The sequence below is a fragment of the Candida tropicalis genome (genome assembly GCF_000006335.3).
Source record: "Candida tropicalis MYA-3404 genomic scaffold supercont3.4, whole genome shotgun sequence".
In the NCBI taxonomy this organism is placed as follows: domain Eukaryota; kingdom Fungi; phylum Ascomycota; class Pichiomycetes; order Serinales; family Debaryomycetaceae; genus Candida; species Candida tropicalis.
In genome coordinates, this window is record NW_003020056.1 from 359,488 (window position 1) to 376,482 (window position 16,995).

Below are 16,995 nucleotides of genomic sequence, written 5' to 3' on the forward strand. Positions count from 1 at the left end.
AAGGTGTTGATCAGGAACCCAAGTTGTTTATTTCCGTAATTTTCAAAATGGTTCTCGCACGAAAAAATTCAAAATTTGACGTGAATCTCTTTTCCCCATACAAAAAGTGACCAATAGCACGTTTTTAGTTAAATTTGTAGGAAACATGATCCATTATGGGTTCTATGCATTTAATTCGATGATATAATAGAAGAATAACATAATGTATGTCTCTGGTAAGTATTAATAGTGGCAATGATGGATTACAAACTGATTTTTACATTATATGTTTCATTTCATTTGATATTTGAATTTTTTTTCTTTTTCAGATTTTTCGGTATGAACCAAGGACCTAAATTTACAAATTCGCACCACTTGCACTTCGAGAATAGGTTGAGCATAACTAATAACCGATCTCAATTGGTAAGTATTTGTAATGCTGATTCATTTCAAGCCATCGACTACTGATAGTTTATTTAAATGATAAATTTTTTTCGCTCAAATCTAATTCAAGTTCACCTCCTTTGGAAAATGAAGTATAGACTGGATTTTTATACCGATACAGTATAGTTTCATTAATTGCCGCTGATGTATATTTGTCCCTATTTCATATATAATGATAGCCTATCCAAGTATTCATATTATTCCAATATATTATTTGTCGATATTGTTGTTTTTGCTACTTTTCTAGTGCTTTCAAATAACAAAAATAATATCAAAGCTAGTAGCAGTCAATTGATGTTGTTGCGAAATTTTGGAAAAAAAGGTGAATTAATAAAGTTGAGGGAGTCTTTTTGAAATAACCAAAAGTGAGAAATCGTAGCATTCTTTTTAGATTGCTGAAAACCTTATTAAGTTGCTAAAAAGTGGCAACATTATAAGGTTGCCCAAAAGTTGCCAAAAGGTGGAAAATTAGAAACCTCAGTAATTTTTAGAGAATTTCCAAAAATGCGACGACAAAAGATTAATTTGCTTATATTTAAAACAAAAGTAATTTCATGAAGTTGTCCATGTTTTGCTAGATCTATTGATTCTAGCTCGATTCTCGTCGTTTGAACAACAGTACATTATTTTAATCGCTGTTTAATACTGTCACACTAACTTTTGAGCCACTACAATGAAAACTGGTGGAGTTATCTATCAAACCTTACTCTTCAAAAATCAAAGTATCTTTTTTTTATCGGGAATTACAACTTCTTTAAATAACTCAATAAATATGTGTCTGACCTAGGTGAAACTACATTAATTAAAATATTCATATTGTTGGTATTTCTTTCATACCATTATTATATTCAATTTCCAGTTTTTAAACCATATAGTGTTTCCAAAGGGGTTCATCAGGAACTCGATTGCATTATTCCCGTGATTTTTAAATTGGTTCACGCACGAAAAATCCCTCAAAAATGACTTGAATCTCTTTTCCGCATACAAAAGACGAAATTTGTAATTATTTCAGATATTTTAATAAGGAATATAATCTATAGTAGATTTAATATAAGGATATTGTAGAAGTATAATTTATTATAAGGTATTTTAAAAGTGCTGATAGTTATAGCAATTCAATAGGAGACAATTTATTATAATTCTAGTTCTAAATTTTCAGTACGTGCCATTAACCAAAATACAAATGTTTTTCAACCTAAATATAGCCTATTTTATCCTGATATATATTGAGAATAATAAATAACCAATTCTGATTTATAATTATTCAAGATCTTGTTTTATTCTATTTCATATACTGGTAGTATAGGTCAGTTAAAATTGATGGGGTGTTGCTCTCGTCTCATTTAAGTTGTATTTACTATGCACCACTTCAGTAAATAAGTTCATTTATTAGCGTTTGTTGATTTACACGAAACGGGGAACTCATCATTGAGTAGTGAGAGAGGAAGATAACTCGCCAATAATGTTTTTTTTTCTTATAGGTCAGATGATTCTTCACTTCTTTGGAGGAGTAATCACTCTACCAAGAAAGAAGTCAGACCCCTTATCACCAAGTGTATACAATAGAATCATATAAATACTATTCTACTTGGAATTCAATCATCTTATTAAGTTAATTGTGATCTCTGTCTATATATACTGTAGGATATAGACTACTACCTTATAATAAGTATCATCTGGATGAATCATATTGGTATTTGATTCACAACATCTATAATCAGAATTTCCTGCATATTTGGGATATCTATTTTGATTACTGTAATTTCCCCCCTCCCCTCATTCAATAATTTTTTCAATGATTCTAACCAATTGGTTTCAATATGAAAATGCATGTTGGTACACAGTATAGTAGAGATCAAATCAAATCATAGTCATGTGGTATATACTAATACCAGTTGTAGAATTGTTATTTCTTGTATAATTAATCATTGCTTTGCATTGTACCTCAATTTTAATCCTTCATTAAATAATACTCATAATTTTTTTTTTTTTTTTGTTGAAAAATAAAAGTCGATAGAAGGAGAAGAAAAAAAAAAAACTTGAAAACATAAATCCCAATAGGAAACTAGTTTTACAATTTCAAATCTTTATTGTTCTACTTTTTTTTAAAAAAAAAGAATCTCTGTATTTTTGTTTTTTGTTTGTTTCATTTGGAATTAAATACTTTCATGGATTGGTATAATAACAGTTCTAAAAGAAGTTCAATAACAACTGGTCAACCAACTTACCCATCACCCGCATTTCATGGAACAATCATGACCAATAATAACCTCAGTGCTTCTGCTTCATTATCAAATAATCCTAATACAAATACATATCAATCTTCATTATATGGATCACAAAAAGTTAATATTTATCAACAACTGGCTCAACAACAACCTCATCAACAACATATACAACAACAGCAACTGCTTGTTAATCAACAAACTCCTTCCCTTGGATTATCTGGACAATCAACAATTCCTGGTAGAAATTTAAGTCCTATATCTCATTCTGCTTCCCCTGTAGTTTCTGTACCAACAACTCCATTGGAACGTAATTCATATTATTTTAGTCAGTTCCCTCTTTATGCTAGTGATTGGGTTTATTTGAATAATAGTCAGTTGGATTGTATTGCTTTGGGTTCTTATAAAGAAGGGTTTACGAATAAATTGGAAATTGTTCACGGGAATAAATTTGAAAATGAATATAATATTGATAATCTTGCCAGTCCTGGAGGTAGTACCACTTTAATGTATAATAACAACAGTAATAGTAATAATAATAATAATAATAATAATAATAATAATGCTGGTGGATATTATGAAGATGATGATTTAAGTTCTGGTGAAGGTTATTATTTTCAAAAAGTTTGTGATGTTAATCTAGACTATCCAGTTACTCATTTACAATGGGATCCTCTGATGTTACAATATGGATCATCAACAAGTGAAAGACTAGCAGCTTCAAGTGAAGTATTAAGATTATATAAAGTTGTTGATAATGGAGGTGATTCATTCACTCTACAACAAACTCATACTTTAGCTAATAATACTGCTGCATCAACAACTTCATCAAATAGTACCACCTCTTCCAGTTCAGGTAATAGCAAAAATGTTGATGATATCAATACTTATCCACCAGTTACATCATTTGATTGGAATAAAACTGATCCAAATATTTTGATCACTTCAAGTGTTGATACCACATGTACTGTTTGGGATTTACATCGTTCTCATCCAAGAACAACTGGAAATACTATCACTGCCACTTCTAGTGGTGGTACTAATAATGGTGGTTCTAATGATGATATGACAGATACTGCAACTGTCAAGACTCAATTAATTGCACATGATTCTGAAGTTTTTGATGTTAAATTCATGCATAAATCAACTAATGTATTTGCATCCGTTGGTAATGATGGATCAATGAGAGTATTTGATTTAAGATCATTAGAACATTCAACAATTATTTATGAACCACCTCCAATTCCAATTTCTTCTTCAAATTCATCAACTCTTGGAAATCCAAATTCTTCTACATTTAATTCAAAAGCTTTATTAACATTATCTACTTCAAATATTGATCAACATCATTTAGCTACTGTTGGTATTAATTCAAATCAAGTTATAATTATTGATATGAGAATGCCTGGTTTACCAGTAGTAACAATTGATGGTTCATTAGGTGGTATAAATCATTCTCTGATTAATCTGATTAAATGGCATCCTACTTCGAATTATTTATTAACTGGTGGTGATGATTGTCAAGCTTTAGTATGGGATATTAATAATTTACCAAATAGTAATAGTGTTGTCAATACCACTGATACTACTACTACTACTACTACTACTACTACTACTGGCTCAGGTGGTGGAACTACAACTAGTAATGGTAATACGAATGGTAGTAATAATGGTCATTCAGGCATGATTATTGATACTCCTGTTTTGGCTTATACGGAAGATTTAGAAATTAATAATGTTTGTTGGAGACAAAATCAAGGTGATTGGATGGGTGTAGTTAGTGGTAAAGGATTTCAAGCTGTACTGATATAAGTTTATTTTATTTTCTTGTTTAACAAAGATATTAAGCACTATTAGTAGTATCACTGTTAGATATACCTAATCTCTTACAAGTTTATATATATATATATATAAACTATTGATAAAATAAATAAAAAAGAAAAAAAAAAGATTTTTTTTATACTAATTTCAAGATATATATATATTAAAAACAAAAAAAACAATACTTATTAATTATTCATTAATCAGCTTATTTTTTAGCAGCTTTTTGGGCAGCTTTGGTAACTTTACCAGCTTTGTCGGATTTTTCAACAGATTTGATGACACCAACAGCAACGGTTTGTCTCATATCTCTGACAGCGAATCTACCTAATGGTGGGTAGTCAGTGAAAGCTTCAACACACATTGGTTTGGTTGGAACCATCTTGACAATAGCAGCATCACCGGATTTGACGAATTTTGGATTTTCTTCCAATTTCTTACCAGTTCTTCTGTCAATCTTTTCAACCAAGGTGTCGAATTTACAAGCAATATGAGCAGTGTGACAATCCAAGACTGGAGAGTAACCAGCAGAGATTTGACCTGGGTGGTTCAAGACAATAACTTGAGCGTTGAAAGAGTCACAACCCTTTGGTGGATCGTTCTTGGAGTCACCACAAACGTTACCTCTTCTAATTTCTTTAACAGAAACGTTCTTAACGTTGAAACCAACATTGTCACCTGGGACACCTTCAGCCAATTGTTCGTGGTGCATTTCGACGGATTTGACTTCAGTGGTAACACCAGCTGGGGCAAAAGTAACAACCATACCGGCTTTGATGACACCAGTTTCAACTCTACCGACTGGCACAGTACCAATACCACCAATCTTGTAAACATCTTGCAATGGCAATCTCAATGGCTTGTCAGTTGGTCTTGAAGGTGGTTCAATAGCATCAATGGCTTCCAACAAAGTCTTACCGGTAACCTTACCAGCCTTGGTTTCTTTTTCCCAACCCTTGTACCATGGACAGTTGGTAGAAGCTTCAATCATGTTGTCACCATTCCAACCAGAGATTGGAACGAATGGAACAGCCTTAGGGTTGTAACCAACCTTCTTGACGAAGTTAGAGGTTTCCTTGATGATTTCTTCAAATCTGTTCTTGTCCCATTTAACAGAGTCCATCTTGTTGACAGCAACAATCAATTGTTTGACACCCAAGGTGTAAGCCAACAAAGCGTGTTCTCTGGTTTGACCATCTTTAGAAATACCAGCTTCGAATTCACCAGTACCACCAGCAATAATCAAAATAGCACAATCAGCTTGGGAAGTACCAGTAATCATGTTCTTGATGAAATCTCTGTGACCTGGAGCATCAATAACGGTAACGTGGTATTTTGGAGTTTCGAATTTCCACAAAGCGATATCAATGGTGATACCTCTTTCTCTTTCAGCCTTCAATTTATCCAAGACCCAAGCGTATTTGAAAGAACCTTTACCCAATTCAGCGGCTTCTTTTTCGAATTTTTCAATGGTTCTCTTGTCAATACCACCACACTTGTAAATCAAGTGACCGGTGGTAGTAGATTTACCAGAATCGACGTGACCAATAACAACGACGTTAACGTGAGTTTTTTCTTTACCCATGATTGATTAAATATATATCTTTGATGAATTCAAAAAGATCTTCTAAAAGAAAAAAGGAAAAGAAGAAGAAGAAGAAAAAAAAAAGGATAGAAGAAAAATTTTTCTCTAGGGCATTTGATGAGAGTTATATACGATTTTTTTTTTCTGTCTGACTTCTGCTGTAACCCAAACGAAATGCGAGTGAGTGTGTGAGTGAGAGAGAGAGAGAGAGAGAGAGAAAAAATTTTTCAATGAGATTAATACAAAACCAAAGACAAAACCAAAGAGAAAATTTTTCTGTTCATCTTCTTTTCTCTGCGCTGGTGAAATATTGACACTGGTACACGACTATGTAAGTTTTTTTTGTGTGTGTTGGCAGATTTTCTTTTTTTTTTTTTTTTTATTGCTTTTAATATACTGCAAGAGGAGGAGGGGAGAGAGGAGGACGAAGAGAGTGAATGATAACCACTATTGAGATCATTAGATTTACTAGAATATTCAACAACATATCAAAAGATTAATATGTTGTAATTTATCTATTTGTTGTTCTTTTTTTTTGGTCTGTTCAACATTTAGTCAATTTGATCTTTCTTTTGGTTGTCTTCCTCTTCCTCTTCCTCCCCCCTGTAATTGACCAATTTCATTGCCATCTTGCATGGGCAATTCTTTTTTTTTTTTTTTTTTTTTTTGTTGCCACTCCTCTTCTCTTCTCTTCTCTTCTCTGCTCTCTCTTTTTTTTGGTTTGTCCTCATCACAAATTCAATTCATCCAGCAAATAATTAATTGAAGCATTTACATATTCACAAAAACACCAATTGATGAAACAAACACGGTGTTGGGGACTCATTGGTCCAACATCATTGAATAAATCAAAGAGAAGTTGATAGATATATCCCTAGTAAGTCTCTCTTATTCTACCCCCCTCCCTCCTTCCTCCCCCATTCATCTCCTTATCTTTCTTATTTTATTTTTCAGTCTCCCCTTAATTTTTTTTTTTTGTCTGATTACATAACATTGATCCATCGCAAAAGTTAACGTCGTGTACATTGCCCACGATACAAAAATTTAAATTGTATGCTGGAAATACGTACACGTTTTGTCCTATAGTTTATGCGGTAGCAAAAACCCGAAAAAAATCAAAATCTTACAAAGTATCCGAAAGTAAATCGGTAAATTACATGTATGTATGTACTAGTAATAATGATAATAATAAAGAAGCTGATAAATAATATGAACAAAATAAAAAAGAAAAAGAAAAAGAAAAAAAAAAGTATAATATACTATTCCTATAATGATTCAATGGACTCTTCCTATTATGATTTACTAACTGATTTTCTAAAAACATCGCTCGAAGCATCAACACTTCCACGACGTCCATTATTGGATCCACCAGGAATGATACCTTCAGCACTCAATGCACTTTCAATCGATGATCTGGTTGTGGAGGTGGAACTTCTTCTTCTCTGATTTCTGGCTGCAAGTGGATCAGTTTTTCTTCCTTTAGAAGTAGCAAATAACCCCAAGATATCAGTTAATGTAACAACTCCAACTAATTTACCAGTACCTGTTTGATAGGTTGGCTCTGGTTGTGTTGGGGCAGTAGCAGAAGCTGCTGCGGCAGCGGCAGCGGCAATGGTAGAAGGAGTTGGAGTAACAGGCAGTTGTTGTGCAACATCAATGTTTCTATCGGCAATTTCAGCCTTGTCTGTCACATTAGCATCAGCAGGGTTACCATAACCCACATTTACTCCATTTGTAGGACCACTAGCACTACTAACTGAACTTGGTTGACGAGATGAATCAACTATCCATAATCTATGTGATTTGGTAGCGACCAACTTGGCAATTACTCTACCCAAAGAAGTTTGGTAATTAACATGGAAAATTGGGAATTGATCTTGTCCTTCTTCAATTCCCTTTTGTGATAAGTTGTAACTAATGAAATTCAATACTGATTTGAACAATAAATGTGAATTTTTGGAGCTGGTGACATTCTTGACATCAACAATGGAAATATTTCCAATCAATGTTCTTGATCTATCAATCACAGCCAATGAGGAAACTCTTTCGGTAAACATCTTGTGCAATGCATCAATCAACAATTGATCTTCATAAATGGTGATTGGATTTGTAGATCCAATCTTCAAGTCCTGTAAAGTAGATGTCAAATAAAAGTCCAATGAAGGGAATCTTCTGGCATTTTCCCACATGTATCTAATCAATCTTCTTTGAGATAAGATACCGGTGATCTTGTTTCCTTCTTCATTAGCAATAGCAATTCTATGAACTCCATTTCCTAAAGTTTCCATCACAGAAAACAAAGTGTCGGTTTCATTAAACTTGATGAATGGATTCTTTGGATGCAACTTGATGATAAACTCAACAGGAACTTCTTCACCTCTTTTCGCCTTATTAATGTTTTGGATAACAACATCGTGTTTTTCTTGGGCACTCGATTTGGCATCTCCGATCTCTTCAACATTCAAATCGGCATAATTCACTTTATTCATGATTAACAAAAGATAAGTGTTTAAATCACTATAATCAAATGTCAAACAATTGGTTAAATCAGTCGGATCATTCTTGGAAATAGATACAGGAACACTAGTTAAGTTGTTGTCAAGTAACGTTTCAAAAGCAGCTTGTACAGAAAGAGAGCTATGGATGCTAATCAATTTATTGGATTCGGTCAATTCAGTCAATGGAATTTCACTCCAATCTAAACCGACATTTGCTGCACCACTGAGTTGAGGTGGCGCTATAACATTTGATCCTGATTGAGTAAATGATTTGTTTGAACTGGTAGAAGCGTGTCTTGATAAACTGAAATTATGGATTGAGTCCAAAGGATCTGTTGGCAAAGGTGGTGGAGAACTCAACATTTCAACAATTGATGGTTTACGAGAAGGATGATGATGGAGATAGGTTGCTGGTGGAGATGAAGTAGGACCTCCAGTGCCACTACTAACACTGCCACCTGCTCCACCTCCTATAGTTGAACTCGTCGATGTAGTTGAAGTGGTTGAAATATTGGATGCGGTTGAAGATTGATGATGCAATTGTGGATGTGAACTGCGCGGAGAACCCAATGGAACTGGGGTTGGGCCTGACGACGATGTAATACGTGGTGATTTAGGCATTTGTCTCGGTTGAGGTGGGTTAACCATAATACTAATTGAAATAAGTAATGCTTTAATAGATTATTTAAAACTGTTGTCTGGTTGGTCGATTTTTTTTTTTTTTTGTTTGGTTTGGATTTTTCTGTTTGCCTTGGATTTTCTCTCTGGTCGTCGTTGTAATGAAACTCTCTGATTTTCGTTTTGTATTATTGTTCTTTTTTTTGTTAATTTGGGACAGAATAAGGAGAGAGAGAAAAAGCAAACAAACAAACGAATCACAATAATTATATAAGACGAGAAAAATATTAAAGGCATGCAAGTGTGTGAGAGAGGAAGAGAGAACATTAATGACACTCCCACGCTCACTCACTCGCGCTAAAAAGAGCGATATCTACCAGAGTCTTGAATAGATGACTGATTAGAAATTGAATTACAACCAATCAATCACGAGTAAATGTTTGTTTGTGTGCCTGTTTGTAAAATTTCTTGTACTATTATGATAGATGTAGCTGTCTTTCTGCTCATGTTTTTATGCTAAGCGCCGAGTGATTGGAATTGATCATTTTTTTTTTTTTATTTGGCAAATTATTTTTAATTTTCAATTATTATTGATTGATCCTAGTACCTCTTATTGTTCGTTGTGGGAAAATTAAAATGCTACATATTCGCATTCATGTAATTGGCGGGGATGATACAATTAACTAACTTACAATAATAATAGAAACAATCAAAAGCAACTTTAGGAAAAATTACAATATATGATAGTTTGTGATTATATTTTCAAATAAAACTCTCCCACACACATTTCGTACCGAGACTGTGGAGAAAAATATCTATTGAGATTTTTTCAAACTTTGGGGGGATTTTTACTCCAATAATTTAGTCCATAATGCACATGGTTTTTCTTATTCTCAAATGTAGTATAAATTTCTAGTCTTATGCAAGGTGGGTCTGAGTCAAGTGGGGCCAATTAATCAAGTGTTGTCTATATTACAATCTAGTTCGACTAAATCAGTCAAATCAGTGCAAAGTTCTCTCTCCCCCCCCCCCCCATGTTTTCGCTAGAAAAGATTTAAAATCCGGGACACCCTCGTCGTATCAATTAATGCAGCACCAAATAGTAGTAGAAGAAGCAAGAAAAAAAAAACATCTGATTAATTCATAAAAATAGTTGATGCATATAACGACAGGATTTGATTTGTTTATAATTGATCATTGAGTGTATTAGATTTTAAATCCGGGATCACTTGAGAACGGGTTTGAATGTGTCTCTTTTCTTTTATTTTCTATCTATCTAACTAGATATATTTTCTTATTTATTTAGATGATATTATTTTTAAATGGATATGTTGCACTTTGTTATTGGGATTTACATGATGTGATGGACTAGATAATTTTCAAGATTGTCAACGTCATTAGTTTTGGAGTTTAAATGATGTTCCATTGTAAGTATAGTTTTAGATATATAATTCGGAAATTCAATTAAATGATGTAGTATTTTCAAGGAGATACTTTACCACTGGGGTGTATTTTCATTGTTGAATTCATTCCAAATTGGTAAATTTTTCAAAGTAAAATTAATACAATATTCCAAAAATCTACTAATTGAACAAATCCACAAAGATGTTCCGGATAAATTGTGAGAATTAACTGCGCCTCCAGTTGATAACCACCTATTTGATCTTGTAGAACAGTTACATTCGTAACTTCATTGATATTTGTTATTAGCCCTGAATTCAATTTACGAACAGTTCATTGGATGTTTAGAACTGACTCTATAGCAATAAGAGCAACAATCAGGTTCTTTATTATCGTGTTTATCAACATCTAAATTTACTAATAAATCACAGCATCAACTATAGAAATACCCGTAAATACGTTGTACGGCAAAACAAGCGAAACCAAACTTTAGATAGATAGAGAGAGAGGAGAATGAAAAACTTTTAAAAGTAATTTTGTGACATTCACGTAAGTAATTCAGAGCAAAAAGTCCTTCTATTTTGCGTTAATGGTGGATTGCAAAAAGGAGTAAAAAAAGAAACAATAAAGAGAAAAGCATTGTTTGATTGTATCTCAACATGATTACTGAATTTGGGTGAACCATTACTTAACTAAAACCGTTCACTATTTTGCATCTTACATTCCCGTTTCAGAAGGAGAAGAGAAGAGAAGAGAAGAGAGCTAAGAGCGACAGCAGTAAAATACCACGGCAATGTTAAAAAAATTAGAGATCTAGGCGAAGATGCATCATCAACAACAACACCCTGCTATGAAAAAGTAAGAAGCCTTAAAACTTTGAATGTACTTTACAGCGAACCAGGCGGGGCAGGCAATGTAAAGCATGATAGTGGAATACAATTTAACAAGAACCGTTGATCTTTAATTGAATATACACACCATAAAGTCATTTACTTTGTCCCTCATCTTTAAATGTAACAAATAGAAAGCAGTTGATCAAGGGAAGGTTTTCTTCGTTTATGTATTCTTGTGTGATAAAATATATCAAATATCAGGGCGTGGTTCGTTATTGAAAAATCAAAAACAATTAAAATTATTCGTTCTTTTTGTATATCCATTTCTATTGTTCTTATCGGGGGCTTTTTACCTCCACATAGCTATTAATAGAATTCCATTTATAGATCGTGGCTGCCCTCCCCAAAATAAAAAAAATAATAACTAAATTAAACAATCCATAAAATTGTAAACCCTAAATTAAAAAGAACAAATACCAAGGTATTGTATAATGCTAGTAGTCTTCAACACCAGGTCTAGACCAAAGCTTTAACTAGACGATGATGACAAGACGTGTATTTAAGAAAGAAAAAAAAATGCAGAATGCAAAATGCAAAATGCAAAATGCAAAAAAAGCAATTCCATCAACCGAAAGGGAATGATAGAGAAAACCAAAGAGGAAATAATCAACCAAAAAAAAAAAAAATTAAACAAGAATTGACAAAATATGGTCGTGTACTTTGACAAACATTTTTTTTTTTTTTCTTAATAAACCAAAACAAAAAAAAAAAAAAACATGCACACAAAAAAATTCTATTTTTTTTTATTTTGGGGCTAAAATTTTCTGTATAACGTATTAATACTACTTAATCTAATACAACGATTAATTACTACTAATACTACAACAACAATTACTACAAACTATTGCTACTACACACCCATTCTTATAATAATAATAATAGTAATCATAATAATAATAAGCAAATTTTTTTTCTTTAAAAAAAATATACATTGAAACATTTCTTCCATGTAGGCTTTTTCTTTTTTTTTTTTTTTGTCATTTTTGTCATTTTTGATCCCAATATATAAATTTTATAAAAAACACCAATAATCCCGCCTTAATCAACACACTCACGTTAAATAGTTTAAAAAAGAAAAATTGTTTAATTCTTTTCTATTAACGAATCTTTTTTTTTTTATTATTGTCTTTCCATCTTCATTATTTTGATTTCTCAATCCTTTGATTTAGAAAAGATAACTAAGGAAAGTGTGTGTGTGTGTGTGTGTTTTCCTTTATTTTCATCTATCTTCATCTACTTTAATATATCATATTGATAGATAAATCTCGTGATATTGGATATACACAGAGAGAGAGATAAATATATATAAGGAACAAAGAAGGAAAAAAAAAAAGAAAGATTGTTTTGCATTAGAAACAGTATTATACACAGGACTCCAAAGGTCTTCCCAAACCACACCCAAAGAACCATCATTCTATAGTCCTTGCCGTGTCCCCTCCCCATCCAAGAGATCATGAATAATAAACTGAATGGATCAGGTATCTCAATTCTTAATAACTTAAAGATGATCAATAAACATTACACCAAACTAATCGTCTTTATAATTAGTTGCATTACCATGACGGTATTGTTTCAACTTTTAACACCAAATGATCCAATATCTCCCGATTTATCATTATTTCAAACTCAACAATTACAAAATAACAAATTCATCGCGTCGAATCCCAAATCCATTCGTGTCATTACTGATTTCAGTGTGTTAAAATGTAATTTATATCGTAAATGTAACATCCCAAAGAGTTACATTCAATTGTTTCCAAACTTGAATTATTATCATAATTCCAAAATTAAAAATGATTATTATTTGATTGTTAGATATCAATCATTAGATGAAGCAACTAAAATCATCACTGACATTTCAACCACTAAAGTGGATGATAGTTATGAAGAAATCAAAATCGATAATCAATTGACTTTATATAAAAAAATTGTCATCTCCAATACCCAGCAACCAATTGCCAGTGATTTACCTATACTACGATCTATTGACGTGTTGTTTGGAAATAATGATTTAATAGATTCCCGACCATATCATAGCACTTTGCATTTATCCAATAAAGACACCATTCATACTATATTATCGATGAATATGATGAGTTTGGAACAACAAGCAAAATTGCAGGAAACTAGTAAATATTTGAATAATGTCAAGAATTCACAATTGATTGATACCTCTAATCCTCGTTATAAAGTGATGCAATTATCTGATTTACATTTTGGTCAAGATTTAGGAAGATGTGAAACTGTCATTGCTGATAAAGATAAAGATAATGTTGATGATGAAAAATGTACTTCTGATTTGAAAACTTTGAAATTCATTGAGGATTCAATCAATCGAGAGAAACCAGATTTGATAGTTATTACTGGGGATTTGATTGATATTCATAGATCAATCGATTTTAAATCAATACTATTGAAATCTTTACAACCAATTTTGGCAAATAATATCAATTTTATTTATACATTTGGGGATGAAATTCAAGATACTGAAACTAAACTTTCCGTGATTTCATTCTTGTCTACTTTACCAAATTGTTTAAATACCTTACCTCAAGATAATAGTTTACATGGTGTTACTAATTATAATTTCCAAATCAAGAATGACAAACAATCGGCCAGTATTACTGTGTTGGATTCCGAAGGTCATTTGTTGGATGATTCTCAGATTAATTTCTTGTATCGTATCAACAAAGAAATGAGCAACGATTACAAGTTGTTGTTTTTCCATTATCCAATTCCACAATTTAGACCAAAGGGTAAATTCAAGATTATTGGTTCATATAATGAGAAGCATAGATTGGATGATAAGACAAATGTTAAATTCCATGATGATATAATAAATTGTGGATATAATGTGATAGGGGTTGGTCATGAACATGAAAATGATGCATGTTTAATAAGTGAACTGAAAGATAATTCAATATGGTTATGTTATAATAGTATCACTGGTGATTCGGGAATCACTAGATTAGATAACAATTATGTTCGTAAGTTGAGAATATTTGAAATTGATTTTGCTGATAAACGAATATTAAGTTGGAAACGTAGAGAAGTTGACAAGAGTACATTTGACTACCAATTGATTTATACCAAACCCAACAAAACATGAGGAATAGTTCTCCTTCTCCTTCTCCTTCTCCTTGTCCTCCACCTCCTCTTATGAATAGTTAGTTATTAAAATTGTATATTTCTTAGTTTAATACATTTATCATTTATTGTTTCTTTACACTTGTAATTCCCAGACAGCCCAGTTTTGTTCTAAATTGGCAAAGTTCGCAACACATACTAGAAGAAAGAAAAAAAAAATGGCAACCTAAATTTTTTCTAAATTTTCTTTTTTTTTTGTTAACTGAGAAGTAACTCATCGCTTTTTTCTTCCTTTCTACTACAACAACAATAATAATAATTATCATCACCATCTTCATTATCTTACAACCAAAGGAAATATATATACATCATGGGTAAAGCAAAGAAAACAAGAAAGTTTGCTGCTGTCAAACGTGTAATCAATACTAAAAAAGATCAACGTCTACAAACATCCTCATCCTCATCCTCCAACAACAACAAGAACTCAAATAATAAAGATGATCCAGAATTAGCAAGATCAGTACCACAAGTATCATCAGCATTATTTTTTAAATATAATGAAGCTATTAAACCACCATATCAAGTATTAATTGATACGAATTTTATAAATTTTTCAATTCAAAAGAAAATAGATATAATTAGAGGATTAATGGATTGTTTAATGGCAAAATGTATTCCAATAATAACTGATTGTGTATTAGCAGAATTGGAAAAATTAGGAAGTAGGTATAGAATAGCATTAAAATTAGCTAAAGATCCAAGAATTCAAAGATTAAGTTGTAGTCATAAAGGTACTTATGCAGATGATTGTTTGGTTCATAGAGTTATGCAACATAAATGTTATATTGTTGCCACTAATGATGCTGATTTAAAAAGAAGAATTAGAAAAGTCCCTGGTATTCCTATTTTAAGTGTTGGTGGACATTCTTATGTTATTGAACGATTACCTGATGTATTTTAAGGTGTATATTATTATTTTGTTATGTTTGATATAGTCGAGTATAATATATATATATATATATATATATAAATGAGTGGAATATCTATCTATATCTATATATATATTATTTTTCTTTAGAGTGTGGTTGGGTATGGAAAAAATAGCATGTTGAAGGAATATTCTAAATTTCATACTTGTGAAGAACGAGGTGATAGTTCCGAGGAGGAAGACCATGATGAATTATTACAACAAAGACGAGGTATTCACCTTAATGATAATGGTATAAATGTAACCATGATAACACAACAGTTGCACAGGTTATCTAAATTATTAGAATTTGAGAATATTTCCATGGCCAAAATATCTAGTACACCACCTGTATCACTTAAAGAATTTGATAATCCTCAAGAATTTTATAAATTGTTAGTTAATTATAATCATTTAATTGAATTGATGATTAATAAGAATAATGAATTAACTTTGATTAAATTTAAATGTCATGAGATTATCAATTCCATGATTAAACAAGTAAATCAGGAACACACATCACCTAACAATAATCCTCGAGATGAACCAATTAAAAATCTCCCAAATTCTGCTGACGAGATATGTAAAAAGTTGCAAGATATCTTCAACCCCAAAGAAGAATTTGATTCTACATTATAATTGGATTATTCATATACAAATATATATGTGAGTGTATAAAATATGAACAAAAAAAATAATATTAATATTAAAAAATTATAATCTATATAACTATTTGGATAACCAAAAGACCTTAAAAAGTAAAATTTCCCTCTTATTTTAATTTTGCTATTCTTTCATCAAACTGAAACTGAAACTGAAAATTAAAATTACTTTATTAAACTGTATAATACAAAAAAAATTCAAAAATCAAACATCCTTTTTTTTTTAAAGAAAATAAAAGTTAAGTTAAAAAATTAAATATCCATTATATCTAGTATAATAAAGCAGCACCGACAGCGGCCAAAGCAGCCAAACCAGTGACGGAGTTCAAAGAAGCACCGCTACCAGCAGTGGTGGTGGTGGTACCGTTAGAAGCGTTACCAGCAGAAGTACCGTTGGTGACAGTACCGTTGGTGGTGGTGTTGGCAAATTTAGCGTTGATAGAAGCAACTAAGGCTAATGAAGCGATAACTTTGGTGAATTGCATTGTTAGAATATTTGATGATATGGAATAAAGTGTTCTATAATAATTAAAATTATCCTTGAATAAAAAAAGAAGAAAAGAAAAGAAAAAGGAAATATGAAAAAACAAAAATCTTCAGAATCTGGAAATGTTCAACCCTTTTTATATTTCTGAAAATTGTTTAAAGGCGATACTCAAGTAAAGGAAAAAAATTTTTTTTTTTTTTACTTCACGTTCTCATTTTACTAATTTAGATTCCTGCATGCAGTTCCTGGAAAAAAATGAAAATTTCTTTTTTTTTTTTTTTCTCCTATTGCTTTATCGAAAACAACAATGGCAAAAAATGTATATTAG

General features: G+C 31.6%; 7 protein-coding genes across 7 annotated transcripts; 4 read left to right on the plus strand and 3 right to left on the minus strand. All coding sequences in view use genetic code 12, as the record gives it.

Moving 5' to 3' along the window:
• Nucleotides 1-2,591: 2,591 nt before the first annotated feature.
• On the plus strand, nt 2,592-4,460 carry CTRG_03179 (uncharacterized protein; the record flags this gene model as incomplete). The annotated part of the gene is made up of 1 exon (XM_002548836.1): nt 2,592-4,460. The coding sequence occupies one exon, from the start codon at nt 2,592-2,594 to the stop codon at nt 4,458-4,460; it is 1,869 nt and encodes a 622-aa protein (XP_002548882.1).
• A 217-nt stretch (nt 4,461-4,677) lies between these two features.
• Nucleotides 4,678-6,054, minus strand: TEF2 (translation elongation factor EF-1 alpha; the record flags this gene model as incomplete). The annotated part of the gene is made up of 1 exon (XM_002548837.1): nt 4,678-6,054. One exon carries the CDS (start codon nt 6,052-6,054, stop codon nt 4,678-4,680), a length of 1,377 nt encoding a protein of 458 aa, XP_002548883.1.
• A 1,292-nt stretch (nt 6,055-7,346) lies between these two features.
• Nucleotides 7,347-9,200, minus strand: SDS24 (Sds24p; the record flags this gene model as incomplete). The annotated part of the gene is made up of 1 exon (XM_002548838.1): nt 7,347-9,200. The coding sequence occupies one exon, from the start codon at nt 9,198-9,200 to the stop codon at nt 7,347-7,349; it is 1,854 nt and encodes a 617-aa protein (XP_002548884.1).
• Nucleotides 9,201-12,917: 3,717 nt separating this feature from the next.
• Nucleotides 12,918-14,573, plus strand: CTRG_03182 (uncharacterized protein; the record flags this gene model as incomplete). Its single annotated transcript, XM_002548839.1, has 1 exon — nt 12,918-14,573. The coding sequence occupies one exon, from the start codon at nt 12,918-12,920 to the stop codon at nt 14,571-14,573; it is 1,656 nt and encodes a 551-aa protein (XP_002548885.1).
• Nucleotides 14,574-14,921: 348 nt separating this feature from the next.
• Nucleotides 14,922-15,512, plus strand: CTRG_03183 (rRNA-processing protein; the record flags this gene model as incomplete). Its single annotated transcript, XM_002548840.1, has 1 exon — nt 14,922-15,512. The coding sequence occupies one exon, from the start codon at nt 14,922-14,924 to the stop codon at nt 15,510-15,512; it is 591 nt and encodes a 196-aa protein (XP_002548886.1).
• A 144-nt stretch (nt 15,513-15,656) lies between these two features.
• CTRG_03184 (uncharacterized protein) lies at nt 15,657-16,157 on the plus strand (the record flags this gene model as incomplete). The annotated part of the gene is made up of 1 exon (XM_002548841.1): nt 15,657-16,157. The coding sequence occupies one exon, from the start codon at nt 15,657-15,659 to the stop codon at nt 16,155-16,157; it is 501 nt and encodes a 166-aa protein (XP_002548887.1).
• Nucleotides 16,158-16,449: 292 nt separating this feature from the next.
• Nucleotides 16,450-16,665, minus strand: PGA56 (Pga56p; the record flags this gene model as incomplete). The annotated part of the gene is made up of 1 exon (XM_002548842.1): nt 16,450-16,665. One exon carries the CDS (start codon nt 16,663-16,665, stop codon nt 16,450-16,452), a length of 216 nt encoding a protein of 71 aa, XP_002548888.1.
• Between the last annotated feature and the right edge of the window lie 330 nt (nt 16,666-16,995).